We start from the raw sequence: 15,126 nt of genomic DNA on the forward strand, positions 1-15,126 counted from the left end.
TAAAATTAACATTCTCTCTTCCATCGCTCCATAGAGAAAAAAAGAGATTTTTCATGCCACAAAAAAAGGGTATTCAATCACAAAAAATATATCCCATCTCCATTTCATAAGTTATCTTAATTTTAATTTTATTTTTATTTTTATCTACAACAAGCTACAGTTGTGATACGGCCAATACGATAAGCTTGCAGCATATTGAAAATAAGCATAGTATTTAGCCACAAAAACTTATTCAGAACAAACGGAAATTTCACATTAATCAGTTTATCTCCCTGGAAACAATAAATGTACACGAGTTTACAATCTGAGAATTTGTTGTACCGGCACCCCACATGTCTTTCAGAGATGCACATCAAGAACCGAACACAGAACACTGTGTACAGACTATGAACGAGTGCTTCATCATAGAGAAGATTGCGGCCCGCAGCATCTCTTCCACCTTCCAAGTTTCTCGTAACCCTGGAAAGCACGTGAAAGATCAAACACATCAACAGGGATCATGGCTCTACTACTTAAGATTGTGCATACAGCAGATGCCAATGGGCAAACTGTTAACTGCCACAGCAACTGCAGGGAACAAGAGGAGTCGGAGATAACTCGGTGAATGAAAAAAGAGCAGTAATGTATATCATGTACCATGCGTGGTTTAATAGCGAGCTCATTGTCTTCCATACTAACAGCCTTGAAACCCAATGGTTCCAGTACCTTCTGATAGCTGTGGTTACATAAAGGATAGTTATCAGGACAAGAACCAAGACAGGATAAGCTTTTTGCCCTACACATAGCTGCGTCATCACCAAGAAAACTCAAGTTTTTCAACTGGAAATTAATTCTTTTCTGATAGCAACTGGACATGCATACTTACTCAGCAACTGTATTATTGTATGGTGGCCCCCCTTCTTGATCACTGATCTGCGAAAAGAAATATTATATGCAATGCTCTCCAGTTGTGAACAGAATTATGTAATGGCGTCCAAAGAAGCCAGTTGCTTTCATGCACGTATGCAGATTAATTTAAGCAATACTCATTAATATTTCCATCCAACTTTCCTTGTTTCAATGGAGGGTGGATATTGAAGTAAGCGCCTAGGACTTGCTCTGTTTTCAATTAGAGCACTCACTCCAAAGTGACGAAGCAAAATAAATTGAAACAATCACATGGGAGGTTTAGTTTGAACACCAGAATATCATAATGATAAATACAATAAAATTTCTAATGCGAAAGTAAACAAGAAGAAGAGAGATTCAGTCCTCACCAAATATATCAAGGTGATAAGCTCTCCATCTGGTTTCAGAAGGCGACTAACTGTCTCTGCCCAAGCCAGCCTGAAGCTCGGATCAAGTGCACAAAAGAACCTGTGTCCATTAATAAAGGTGATCTAAACTGCCACCAGAATAACAAACAGACAAGATAAATTGACACATACATATAGTCGAAAATAAGGTCAAATGGTTCACTTGGTCTCCACTTGAAGAAATCAGCAACTAGAAATGTAAACCAATCTGCATTTGGCAAAGATGATGACCACTGGTACAGCAATTGGGAAAACGATTAAATACATATAAGTTTAGCACCATAGAGGGTCTGACCTATGATAACAAGACAGTTTTTTTAAGAAAAATGATACACTGTATTATACTATGTATCCCAGTTATGATTTATAGAATAATTATTGACTTTATAAATAAATGGGCCACATCCAGTGACACACTAATTCAATGCAAATACGAAGAGCTGGGTTCATTTGTCATTACGAACAACACCGAGCTGGGTTTTTCTTTCCTATTTTTAAAAATAATACCCTCCAATATAACTGAAACATAACCATGCTCTGATGGGCATATACGCTTTTGCTTCCAAGAAACACTGCCAATCGTTTCCAGCAAAAATTTGGGCCTAAACCACTTGAAAGATAACTATTTTTATTTTTGATAAAGCAGAAATACATATAACCAGATAAAACATCAAACATGGATACATGACGAATCATCATTCTGCACAGACGTATTTACCAACAAGAAATCCAATAAGAAAAAGGCAATTGCCATTATGGTATAATCTTATCTTAACTCATAATCGAGTGCTTACCCAGCTAACATCTCACCTGCTTAGCTTTCTCAGTAGCAATATTAGAAATTTCTAAGCCAACAACAAATCGCTCAGGGCTTGCCAGAGCGACCACATCATATCCCTGTTGCAGAGAAGAAATGAAATGGCGTTACATCCAAAAATCTGACCAAAATCCTCCTAATATTACATATTAGCAAAATTTTCATATAAGTAGACATGAACCAGGTTACCACTTAAAGTATATTGCATTTCAAGTTGTCAACTGTGGTTTACAAGTCAGGTTCTACATTCTTTTTGGCTTAGTTGTCACATTAATCTTGCATTCTGTAGAAAACAAAATATGCCCAGGAACACTTCGAAATACGACAGTTCTCTGTTTAAGCAAATTTGAAAATGTTTTGTAGCCTCATAGAAGTGGATCACATTGTTACCGGCATAGATGATCCTTTTGATAAACTAATGAGAACAAAATGGATGTAAATTGAGAAAATCATAATTAGATTTTTTTTTCTTAGCAAGAAACATGGATTACTAATGATGTTTTTAATATGGGTGTGTCTATGTCTAAGTTGACTGAGATTTTCTTAAGTCTCAGTCACCTTAGAAAAGTGCAACTGCAGTTCAAAGAAAAATGCAACTCGGTCCAGTTGCATATTTCTGCCAGAAAAGTTTAACAGAAAAGTGCAACTGAAGTACTTTTTCGTAAGTGACTTAGACTTAAGAAAATCTCAGTTGACTGAGACATAGCAAAACCGTTTTAATATTAAACACTTGCATGACCGATATTTCTCGGGTCCGTGGGTGTAGCCAAAAAATTATCATATGCATATGTTGAAGGGGAATACATCAGCGTTGAGGCAGAAGCAGGTGATAAATGGTCTTTTGTGTAACTTACCATGCCACATCCCGGGACCAAAGCCCTTCCGTTCGGTAGAGTTCCTGATTTGGCGAGGTGTTGGATGACAGGCGTCGGCTTCCCGAGATCCCACGGGGTTATTCCAGACTCCCAGGACTTGTCCCACCCATCTGATCAGTAGAAGCAAAGAAAGGGCGACTAAAATTAGGGAAGCGTCTCCACGTGATAGAAAACAAGCACAGCGTGGAAATAACAAATTAGCAACTGTACGAAGCAGCAAGACATGTCTGTGTGATAGTAACCGTCTCGTAACAATCAGCCATTTTTTTTTTCTGCTTTGCAGTGATCTAACCTACGCATCTCAGGTCACATATTCTTTTGCTCTCTAGTGAAATCAGATCTCACTCCCTTGTTGCTCAGCATGGTCTCAGAGAAGAGCTATGAGTTTGCCCAATGCTTGTTTCATAATTCATTCATTGCTGCGCAGTTTTCTTCGAAGCTGGTGCTCTACAAAAATGGGAGGAGATTCTCTTGTTGGATGGATGGTACCAGTGGTGTCCAAAACCTACGCCCAACAAACTCTCCAACCATATCAGAATCCACACCCATTTTCTGCTACTAGCAACGTCAGATCAGCACCTCACCCCGGAGACCGAGTCGGCGAGTCCCAACCAACTAGCGCAGAAATTTCCCCAAGTACACGCGTACTTGCCGCGATCCAGCAGAACCGATCGAGCACACTCACGGGCGGGCACCAATCGCGGCACCCACCAAGGTCGGGCGTGCGGACTCGCTGGACCTCGACGACGACGAGAAACCACCTACCTATTCATCCTCCCAACTCCCCCACCTACCCAACAGCGACTGGAAGCAGCAGCCAATGAATCGAGGGATCAAGCGAAAATCCTCACCCGCCGCGTCGCCGCCGCCCCGGAAGAGCTCCCGGAGCCTCCCCACCGCCGGGTGCCCGCTCGGGTCCCTCCCCGACGACGACCCCATCGCCGCCGCCAGCAGCAGCGGCCGCGCGCGCGAGAGGACGGGGCGAGACAGCGCGTGCATACGACGAGTCACGGCCGTGGTACAACGAGGAGAGAGAGAGCTGGGGAGACTGCTTCGTACTTTGCGGCGAGGAAAGCGAGGAAAAAAAAAACAAATATACGAAGAGGATAATACAGTAAGAGGATAAAACCGCGCAAGAAAAAATAAACAAAAGCGGGAAGAAAAGAAAAGAAAAGTGGGGGAGCTGTCGAGTATATCACTTCGCAGTGCAGCTTCCCCACTCCGCCCAAATCCGTCGTCCTCCCCGCAACAGCTGCTGCAGCACGCGACGCGACGGCCCCCAGCGAGGGCCGGGGATAGAATCTGCCGGACGCGGCGGCCGGACACCGCGCCATGGCGGAGGTCGAGGTAGCGGTGGCGGATGCGGCGGCGGGGCCGTCGCCCCTCCTCGACCTGCCGGAGCCGCTGCTGCTGCACATCCTGGGCTTCCTCCACGACCCGCGCTCGCGCTACCGGGCCGCGCTCTCCTGCCGCCGGCTCCTCGCGGCGGAGCGGCTGACGCGGGCGGCGATGTCGCTGCGCGGGGACCCGCGCACGCTCGACTTCCTCCTCCTCCCGCCGGGGTTCCGCTTCCCGGCGCTCCACCGCCTCGACCTCTCCCTCATCTCGCCCTGGGGCCACCCGCTGCTCTCCTCCGCCTCCCCCACCGCCGGCTACACCAACACCGACCCCCACGACCCACACGAGATCGCCGAGCGCAACGCCTACGTCGCCGCCCGCCTCGCGCTCTACTTCCCCGCCGTGTCCTCCCTCGCCGTCTACTGCCGCGACCCCTCCACCCTCGAGGCCCTCCTGGCGCCGCGCTGGGCCCGCACGCTCCGCGCCGTCAAGCTCGTGCGCTGGCACCAGCGGCCCCTCAACCTCCCCGCCGGCGCGGATCTCGAGCCGCTGCTCCGGACCTGCCCGGCCCTCACCGCGCTCGACCTCTCCGACTTCTACTGCTGGACGGAGGACGTGCTCCCCGCGCTCGCCGCGCACCCGGCCGCCGCCGCCAAGCTCACCGACCTCCACCTCGGCCTCGCGGGCGCCGGCAACGGGTTCCTCGCCTCCGACCTCGCCGCCATCGCGCGCTGCTGCCCGAACCTCCGCAAGCTCGTCGCGCCCTGCGTGTTCAACCCGCGCTACGACGACTCCGTCGGCGACGACGCGCTGCGGTCCCTCGCCTCCAGCTGCCCGCGGCTCACGCTCCTGCGCCTCAGCGAGCCCTTCGAGCCGGCGTCCGCCGCCCAGCGTGAGCAGGCGTGCATCACCACTCTAGGATTGATCGCCTTCTTCGATGCGCTCCCTGAGCTGGAGGATCTCACGCTCGACCTCCAGCACGACGTGCTGGAGGCCGCCCCCGCGATGGAGGCGCTCGCTCGCAGGTGCCCGCTGGTCAGGTTCCTGACGCTGGGGTGCTTCCAGGGGCTGTGCAAGGCCCCCTGGGTGCATCTCGACGGCGTCGCAGTCTGTGGTGGGCTGGAGTCACTTCGCATGAAGAATTGCCAGGATCTCACCGACGACAGCCTTGCCGCGATAGGCCGTGGGTGTGGGAGGCTTGCTACCTTCGCCATCCAAGGATGCGACCGTGTCACGTCAGCTGGGATCAGGAAGCTCGCGTCGGCTCTCCGGTCTACGCTCAAGGAGGTCAGCGTCTTGCAGTGCCGGTTTCTCAACACCGCGGCGTGTCTCACTGCCCTGAATCCAATCCGTGAGCGGATCGAGAGTCTTGAGATCAGCTGTGACTGGGAGGAAGTTGAAGAAGAGCCTGCCAATGCAGCCAACGGATGTCATCATGAGGATGATGAGCCTGCCAACGGCGCCAACGGATGTGATCATGAGGATGATGATGAGACTGCTGAAACGTCATATGAGTCTGCATCCAAGAAATGCAGGTACATGGAGGAACTGGACAATTTTAGCAGCTGGGAGATGCTCCGGTCACTCTCGCTCTGGTTGGCGGCGGGCCAGCAACTCAACCCGCTCATTTCTGCCGGGCTCGACAGCTGCCCTCGGCTTGAGGAGATATCAATCAAGGTGGAGGGCGATCTCCGGACATGTTCACGACCTTCTCCGGTGTCGGTTTTTGGCTTAAGCGACCTCGGAGCCTTCCAGGTGCTATCCAAGATGAAATTGGACCTCAGCGAGGCGGTTGGCTATGCACTCACCGCGCCGACGGGGCACATGGATCTTGCACAGTGGGAGCGGTTTTACTTGAGTGGCATCGAATCTCTCGAGAATTTGTATGAGCTGGACTATTGGCCTCCCCAAGACAGGGATGTGAACCAGCGGAGCCTGTCACTGCCAGCGGTCGCGCTGTTCCAGCGCTCCCTCGGGCTCAGGAAGCTCTTCGTCCATGGCACCACACACGAGCACTTCTTGAGCTTCTTCCTGAAAATGCCAAACTTGCGGGACATGCAGTTAAGGGAGGACTACTATCCAGCACCGGAGAATGATATGATGATCACGGAGATGCGGCCTGAATCTTGGCTACGGTTTGAGGTGCAGCTGAACAACCAGCCCATTCCTAATTAACGGTGGATTCAAAGTTGAATACCGGAGATGCCACTGGAACCGCTGCTCCGGTTCAGCCATTCAGAGTGCCACTGAAGCATGCTGGGGTTGCTTTCGGTGATGGGTGGAGTAACGGGAATTGCTTGGTCCGTCGAGAAGAGTAGAAGGCAGTGCTTTGATTCTGTGCGCCCTAGTAATGGTTAGCTTCTTTATTTGCATTTCCTTTTCTTTTTCTTGATGATGTAATAAGAGAGACTCAGAGCTCACATGTTTGCAGGAGGTAAAGATGATAAGTTATTTTGAGCAAATTTTGTCACGGGAGAACGGTTTTTATTTTCAAGCTGAGCCCGCAGCAAGAGAAACTTACAATATTTCTGGTATAAATTGAACCGTTGGAGCTCTGTAACTGTAAATGCTACAAAAAGGCACTTGCTTGTTTTTCATATGCCCTTGTTCCATAGGGTGGTACATTTCATTTCATCATTGTGAAGATGGTCTCATCCAACATAGTTTCAGTAGTAGAGTTGGCAGATTGGTTGGGAATATGTAAATTGTACTAGCAACGTGATTGTGTTTGCTCTTGTCACTTTCCTTTCCCTTGCATCGACAGGTTTGATCATAAGTGCAAATTGCGTGCCAAACAGGTTTTGCAATCTACTACTAATGAGTATTGACTTGACCAGCGATGCCGACTTCTAGCACCTGGCACGAGAAGGTTTGCATGAGTACTCAGCACTACGGATTTCATTTGATCTGACAGAACGCTCACACTTGTTATCTCCTACTAGATGCAGGCATCAACAAAGAAGCTTTTGCAAGGTCCAAGAGCAAGTCCATCATCAGAAGAGACTCCCACCATTCTCCAGTATCTGTTCCCTGCGGCGGTGAGATATACCCTAGAGGGGCGAGTCCGTTCCGCAAATCGCAGCATGACAGGGAGGACGGACGTGCCGCGGAACAAGATCGGCATCGGAACATGGCGGAAGATCTCCTCGTATGGACGCGCGCCGTTCTGGTATCCCAGGCACGTTTTGTCAAATGCCAAAGCCCAACGATTCTCATTCTTTGGTGCCACCGGAGGAAAGGTAGTACCCTCCCCGCCTGAGTAACGTGCTCTGGGTGAGAGACCTCTCTTGTCCTAATCTAATCCGCAACGCGTGTGCGCTAATGATGCTTTTTGGTTAAGTTGCTGGACTGCTGGAGGCCTCTCACTGGAGGATGAATGGATGATGCTGGTACTGTGGAATTTAATGGAAAGCTGGGCTCTAGAAGGACCAGATTAGGTAGAGCAGAAGTTCCCTCTTTCTTCCTGTTGCCACGTTGAAGACTTGTTGCTCACATGATTATTGGCCATCTGTGTGTGACCACGACGCACACATGCATGCCGTTTCGTTGCCCATAGTTTAAGCAACCGCTCATCTTTGAGCATGCTCGGAATCTCTCCTGCCATACTTTTTTGGTCTTTCAGAAACTCACAACTTGCAAACAAGATTGAATTTTAATTTTGCAACCATATTCAATATGCGTGCCGCCGTAGAAGAAGAACTGCAACTTATTTTAGAATTCTCTCGAGCTCTTGCAACCTAACTTTCACCTCATGTATTTCCTCCTGCCGTCGTGGTTCTTTACATGTGAGCTTAACGTGCTGCTTGCTTGCTTCTTGCCCTCTTTAATCCCAGATCGCGGTGGAAGCTAGCTAAGCTGGTGACATACAGCAGAAACGTCACGGAGGAGGATTGCAGCACCTGCACGGCTGCACCTCCACTTCACGCGGTTTATGAAGCTCCAAAGCAGCCATGGATACCATTCCATCAGTCAAGAACTATTCTGCAAGTGCCTCATGTGGAGTGATTCTGGGGTCAGATCGATCGATGCTCTCTTCTCGTGGCTCGTGTGGGATATATATCATCAGTGGGTTTCAGACGATGCGGGTCCTGCCTGGAAAAGCGCAAAGCGCGAGCGAAGATACGAGGCGGCCGGCCGGCGATCGGTGGATCGATCGCGCTGGCGGATTTTATCCTCGCGTGTGGATTTGTTAAAGGAACTGGGTATACGTACGGAGGCATGCAGCAAAGTCAGCATATGCAGCTGTGTGTGTGTGCATGCACCTCGGAAAGCAGAAAAGGTAAAGGCGCCACTAGTAGCTAGGATCGGGTAGCTTGCTTGGCTTCTTTGGTTATCTTGGAAGTGTTGTCCTCCTCGTAATGTTTGATTGGTTTGATTCCTTTTGAGACACTCATTAGCTATATGTTGTACCGTTCATTAGTTTTGATCCAGAGCCGAAGACGCCTTACCTTGGCTTGTTTTCTACAAAGGAGGGACAAATTAAGTTTGTTGGACTACACATACATATTCTCTCTGTGCATCAATATAAGATGGTTTAGTTGATTTTAAAGTAAACTAGATACATACCAGAATGAGTGAATGAACCAAATAAAATAGACTAGATACAAACTAAAGTGGATGAACCAAATAAAATTCTTTAACATCTTACATTTTCAAACGGAGTGAGTACTACTCTCTCTGTCGCTGGATATGTGTGTATCTAGACGTGTTTTACTGTATAAATACTACCTCTATTCCAAAGCTTAAGGCTTATATTATGTTTAGAAAGTCAAACTATGTCAATTTGACCAAGTTTTTACCAAAAATTATTAACATGCAAAATACAAGATTAATATTATTATTATTTAATAATAAAATATATTTGTGTGCCGTATCTACAAAATATTATATTTGTTGATAGATTTTTCTAAAATTTTGATCAAACTTTACTTGATTCGACTTTTTCAAAGAAGTATCAGCCTTAAAAGCTTTGAGATGGAGCTAATTTAGACAAATCAGCGACATCTAGTTAGGAGGCAGAGTAGAATATGTCTTTGTTTGGGAAATTTTGCATGTTGATCAAGAAGTTGCACATATATTTGCCTTAGACTTGGCAAAATATGTCTGCACCTTTAGTCTAAAAACGTGCAACGTTACATATGTTTCTGAATATGAGGTTGTAGGCAACTAAATCGTAACCAATATTTAAAGTGCCCTGAAAAAACTAGTTATATACTCCTCTGTTCGGTTTAAATCGATGCAGAGACGCAGAGCTAGGGATGAAAGTGGAGGAAAACGGAAATGGAATGAAGATATGGAAACGAAAACAGAATTTTGCAAAACAAAATTGAAACAAAACTCTTTTGGCGGAAATGGAAACAAAAAAGGAACACCCTGCAACTCTTTTGATGGAAATGAAAACAAAAAAAAAGGGAACACCATTTTTCGGCGGAGTGGATGCGAAAACGGAAGGAATTTCTGCTTCCAGCTAATATGAAATTTCTTTTTTAAGGTTTATGTGCATAGCTCAATCTCACATGCCCAATCACATGATCTTGTCAATCTAAACTTTCAAAGCGGCTTTTCTCAAAATTGACGACCATGTAATTTCATCATGAATTTGAGGAGGGTTTCAAGATTTGGCGTTCCCCTATTCCATAGTAAATCGAGGACCACCCTAAAATAGGGAAATAACTTTGTCGGCTTGTTTGAATACTTAAGTTTTTTTTTGCATTATTAAAAAGTTCTCTTGGTTCTAGCTAATAACAATATTGATTTCCATTTTTATTTTCGAGGATTCTGTATTCGTTTGGCTTCCACAAAAAAATGAAAATAAATGTGACAGCACTTAATTTCGTCCGTATCCACTCTGTTCCTATCCCTACACAAAACAAATGAACTAGCAGTGGTCCTAATTAAAATCAATAAAATAAGAATTGAGGGAGCACAAGGCATATATTTGGGTCAAGGATCAATAGAGCATCAGCATTGGCCTTCTAATTTTTTAAACCTTTAAAACGCCATTTTTGGATTTTGGAAAAAAGGGGATCGATGTAGCTCGGGCTACAAAATGCCACACTCGGGAGTACGAGACATATATTTGGGTCAAGGACAGCATTGGCCTTCATGGTATTAAAACCCTGCGTAAACTCTAAAATGTTTTTTAAAAATGAACTCTAGAATGTGATACACGGATAAGATCGGGATGGGAAAACAAAAGTGGGTTCTACGTCACTTGATCGATCGCCAAGTTGGACATGGTTTCCTTAGGATAAGGGTAACACTGACGAGGATCTGACCTTCCATACTAGAATAATAACAACAAAATATTGCTGCGTTAGACGCGCGCGTAGTGGTGTAGAATGACATCGCACAGCGGCATGCTTGTGACGTGCGACCACGTACACGTAGACAGGCAACGCACGCACCTCTGCTGATTGATGCTTGCGAGTTCCAAGTTGCAACTAGGCTAATCAGGTTTAGGAGGACACTGGCACCTTGCCACCTTCAATTCATCAGAGTTCAAACCTCAGTTTTAATATTTTAGTATCTCGGCGGAATATTCTGTTGAATGTAGATGAGCTGCAGCCCAGTAAGGCAGCCCATATAGTCTACAATTCCTGAAATCTCAAGGCCCATCACGTTGGCAGCTTGGGACAGCCTTGGGGCACACAGTTTAGTCCCACATTGCTAGTTGGGAGAGAGTTGGAGTGGTATATAAGGGTTGTTGTTCTAGTCATTCCAAGTGAGTGAGAATAGAAAGAGCCCTCGCGCACTCCTCCTCCTCCGCCCGCCTCGTCACGCACGCACGCACGCACGCACGCACGTCGCGTTTCGTGACTCGAGTTCGAGTTCGAGACACACTCAAGGAAGCCTGAACTTTTTGCTTGGTGCACCAACTTGGGTACGTGTCGACCTGCATGTGCATGTTCGCCGCGTGTACCTGGCTTCCTACGCGTGTCAACGCGATCGGGTTGGGTCGGCTTCCCAGGCTATACAAGGAGACAGATCAGATCTAGAGAAACATACAGTTCTCAGAACTCTCTAGTTCCTCTCTCTGGTGAAGTTCCTTTTGCTGCGCTACTCTCTAGTCTTCCCCATCCCGGCGACTGCGTGCACAGCCGTCCGGGAGAGCAGGCCTCCGAAACTACGTCCGTTGAGATCCTGCACCGGGAAACGGGCGATAAGGTTTTTGGGGAGCGTCTCGGCGCGACGGCTCGCTACTGTTCGTCTTCTTCTTCGACGACCCGGCTGCTTCATCGACAAATCCGACTACACCATGGGCGACATCAACAATACCCATGGTGGTGGTGCTGCTGCTGCTGGTGCGACCTTCCCGGTCGCGATGTACGTGCTTTTCTTCTCCTACCTTGCACTGCTACTTGTTCCATGTTCAGATCTGATGCATGTGCTTAGTCTGATGTGTATGGTTAAGTATGCTTGTGCATCTGTAATGTTGATTTCGGTAATTAAACTCACACGGAAATTGCCTAATAATCTAACAATCCAAAAACCTTATATGCCTAGGCAATTTTCACCGTCTGGTTTTGCTGTTGCGCTTAAACCGAGCCAGTTTACGGGTTCTCATTTCAAGAGATGGCAGAGTAAGACCCTCTTGTGGCTCACTTCTATGGGCGTGCATCGAGTTGCGGAAGGTACTCCCAGAGATCCGCTTACTCCTGAAGAGGATAAAGCGTTCGGGGATGCCACCGTAATCTTTGTGGGTGCCGTCCTAAGTGTGCTTGGAGACAAGTTGGTTGATGCTTATCTGCACATACGAAATGGGAAGGAATTGTGGGATGCACTGGACGCTAAGTTTGGTGCTGCCGATGCCGGAGGTGAATTGTATGCTATGGAGCAGTTCAATGACTACAGAATGGTTGAGAACCGATCTGTAGTAGAACAGGCTCATGAGATACAGATCATGGCAAAGGAACTTGAGCTCCTCAAGTGTGTGCTACCGGACAAGTTTGTCACGGGATGCATTGTCGCTAAGCTCCCCCCTTCATGGAGGAGCTTTGCCACTTCCCTGAAACATCAGAGGCATGAGTTTTATGTTGAGAATATCATGGGCTCTCTGGATGTTGAGGAGAAGGCGAGGGCAAAAGACAAACACACTGGAGGAACCGAGGGACGTTCTGCTGCTAATATGGTGCAGAAAAATGCCCACAAGTCCAAGGGAAAGAATAAGGGAGTCTCCCAGACTACCAACTTCAAGAAGAAGGGGAAAACGGAGAAGAAAGATCCTTGCTGGGTGTGTGGCGAGACTGGCCATTGGGCTAATCGCTGTCCACAACGCAAAGGAAAGAAATGTCAAGCTGGACAGAACTCAAATTCTGTCAGCATGGTCATTGGCAACACAGAGGAAGGAACTACAGGGTATGGTAATATATTACCTACTGTTCTTTCGGTGTTTCAGCCCACAGAATGGTGGGTTGATACAGGTGCTAATGTTCATGTGTGTGCTGACATCTCCATGTTTACCTCTTATCAGGCCCGAGGTTCCTCAGTAATGATGGGGAATGGGTTACATGCTACTGTTCGTGGTGTTGGCACGGTAGATCTGAAGTTTACTTCGGGAAAGATCGTGCAACTGAAGAACGTGCTGCATGTCCCTTCTATCAAGAAGAATCTTGTTAGTGGCTCCCGTCTTATGAAAGATGGGTTTAAGTTGGTGTTTGAGTCCAATAAAGTTGTACTGTCTAAGTATGGAACTTTTGTTGGAAAGGGATATGAGTGTGAGGGAATGTTGCGCTTCTCTCTAGAAGACTTCTGTGATAATGTTGTGAACCATGTAAGCACTAGTGTTAATGAAACTAATGTTTGGCATTCACGACTTTGTCATGTTAATTTCGGTTGTATGACGCGGCTTGCTGATATGAGTTTAATTCCGAAATTCACCTTTATCAAAGGCTCTAAGTGCCATGCTTGTGTGCAAGCAAAGCAGCCTCGCAAGCCTCACAAGCCTGCGAAGGAAAGAAACTTGGCACCACTAGAGCTCATACATTCAGATCTATGTGAGATGAATGGTGAGTTGACAAAAGGTGGAAAGAAATATTTCATGACTTTGATTGATGATTCCACTAGGTATTGTTATGTGTATCTCCTGAAAACTAAAGATGGGGCTCTTGATTTCTTTAAAATCTATAAGGCTGAAGTTGAGAACCAACTTGAAAGAAAGATAAAAAAGGGTTCGGTCCGATCGTGGTGGAGAGTACTTTTCTAATGAGTTCAATTTATTCTGTGCGGAACATGGTATAATCCATGAGAGGACGCCTCCCAATTCCCCACAATCCAATGGGATTGCGGAAAGGAAAAAACCGTACTCTAACAGATTTGGTTAACGGCATGTTAGATGTTTCGGGTTTATCCAAGGAATGGTGGGGGGAGGCTATATTGACTTCGTGTCATGTCCTAAATCGTGTTCCAACCAAGAATAAAGAGATTACCCCTTATGAGGAATGGGAAAAGAAAAGACCAACACTCTCCTACCTACAAACTTGGGGCTGTTTGGCTAAAGTAAATTTGCCAATCACCAAGAAGCGAAAGCTTGGACCAAAAACCGTGGATTGTGTCTTTCTTGGCTATGCTTCCCATAGCATTGCCTATAGATTTCTTGTGGTGAAATCTGGAGTGAACGACATGAATGTTGGCACCATCTTTGAATCAAGAGATGCTACATTCTTTGAGGATATATTTCCTATGAGAGATATGTAGGATAACGTAGCATAGAAAACAAAAAATTTCCTACCGCGAACACGAAATCCAAGCCAAGATGCAATCTAGAAGACGGTAGCAACGAGGGGATTATCGAGTCTCACCCTTGAAGAGAATCCAAAGCCTACAAGATGAGGCTCTTGTTGCTGCGGTAGACGATCACTTGCCGCTTGCAAAAGCGCGTAGAAGATCTTGATCACGGCGCCACGAACGGGCAGCACCTCCGTACTCGGTCACACGTTCGGTTGTTGATGAAGACGACGTCCACCTCCCCGTTCCAGCGGGTAGCGGAAGTAGTAGCTCCTCTTGAATCCGACAGCACGACAGCGTGGTGTCGGTGGTGGTGGAGAAATCCGGTGGAGCTTCGCTAAGCGTGCGGGATGTGGTGGAGGAGAGAGAGCCGCTAGGGTTTGGGAGAGGGGGGCGCCAGCCACTAAGGGGTGCGGCCACCTTGTGGTCTTTAGGTAGCCGGCCCCCTCCCCTTGGCCCCTCATTATATAGGTGGAAGCCCCAAGTGTTGGACTACAAGTCTCCGAATAAGACCCGAACCAAAAACCTTCCATGTGATAGGGAAACCTACCCAAGGTGGGAATCCCACTTGGGTGGGATTCCCCCCTTCCATGTGGGGGGTGGCCGGCCCCCATAGGGGAGTCCACTTGGGACTCCTCCCCCTTAGGGTTGGTCAGCCATGGGAGGTGGAGTCCCTCCGGGACTCCGCCTTCCTTAGTGGTTTCTTCCGGACTTTTCTAGAACCTTCTAGAACCTTCCATAGAACCTTCCGGATCATTTTAAATCACATAAAATGACTTCCTATATATGAATCTTATTCTCCGGACCATTCCGGAACTCCTCGTGGTGTCCGGGATCTCATCCGGGACTTCGAACAAATATTCGAACTCCATTCCATATTCAAGTTCTACCATTTCAACATCCAACTTTAAGTGTGTCACCCTACGGTTCGCGAACTATGCGGACATGGTTGAGTACTCACTCCGACCAATAACCAATAGCAGGATCTGGAGATCCATAATGGCTCCCACATATTCAACGATGACTTAGTGATCGAATGAACCATTCACATACGATAACAATTCCCTTTGTCACG

The 15,126-nt window shown here is 47.2% G+C and overlaps 2 protein-coding genes across 5 annotated transcripts; one reads left to right on the forward strand and one right to left on the reverse strand.

Annotated features, from left to right (window-relative positions):
- Nucleotides 1-195: 195 nt before the first annotated feature.
- LOC127311232 (probable thiol methyltransferase 2) lies at nt 196-4,120 on the reverse strand. 2 transcript variants are annotated; one of them, XM_051341614.2, is made up of 8 exons: nt 3,839-4,120; nt 2,967-3,097; nt 2,106-2,192; nt 1,428-1,528; nt 1,257-1,326; nt 866-912; nt 637-715; nt 196-459 (listed from the first exon to the last, which is right to left on the reverse strand). In XM_051341614.2, the coding sequence occupies exons 1-8, from the start codon at nt 3,984-3,986 to the stop codon at nt 403-405; spliced, it is 720 nt and encodes a 239-aa protein (XP_051197574.1). In that variant the 5' UTR covers nt 3,987-4,120; the 3' UTR covers nt 196-402. The 2 variants fall into 2 exon arrangements, with proteins under 2 accessions (XP_051197574.1, XP_051197573.1); XM_051341613.2 differs by having other exon boundaries at nt 1,257-1,356; nt 3,839-4,104.
- Nucleotides 4,121-4,186: 66 nt separating this feature from the next.
- LOC127311229 (F-box/LRR-repeat MAX2 homolog) lies at nt 4,187-8,879 on the forward strand. 3 transcript variants are annotated; one of them, XM_051341606.2, is made up of 4 exons: nt 4,187-6,678; nt 7,124-7,194; nt 7,268-7,762; nt 8,159-8,879. In XM_051341606.2, the coding sequence occupies exon 1, from the start codon at nt 4,320-4,322 to the stop codon at nt 6,498-6,500; it is 2,181 nt and encodes a 726-aa protein (XP_051197566.1). In that variant the 5' UTR covers nt 4,187-4,319; the 3' UTR covers nt 6,501-6,678; nt 7,124-7,194; nt 7,268-7,762; nt 8,159-8,879. The 3 variants fall into 3 exon arrangements, with proteins under 3 accessions (XP_051197566.1, XP_051197570.1, XP_071679846.1); XM_051341610.2 differs by having other exon boundaries at nt 7,274-7,762; XM_071823745.1 differs by lacking the exons at nt 7,124-7,194; nt 7,268-7,762; nt 8,159-8,879 and adding an exon at nt 6,757-7,065.
- The last annotated feature ends 6,247 nt before the right edge of the window (nt 8,880-15,126 follow it).

The sequence above is a fragment of the Lolium perenne genome, chromosome 7 (genome assembly GCF_019359855.2).
Source record: "Lolium perenne isolate Kyuss_39 chromosome 7, Kyuss_2.0, whole genome shotgun sequence".
NCBI lineage: Eukaryota > Viridiplantae > Streptophyta > Magnoliopsida > Poales > Poaceae > Lolium > Lolium perenne.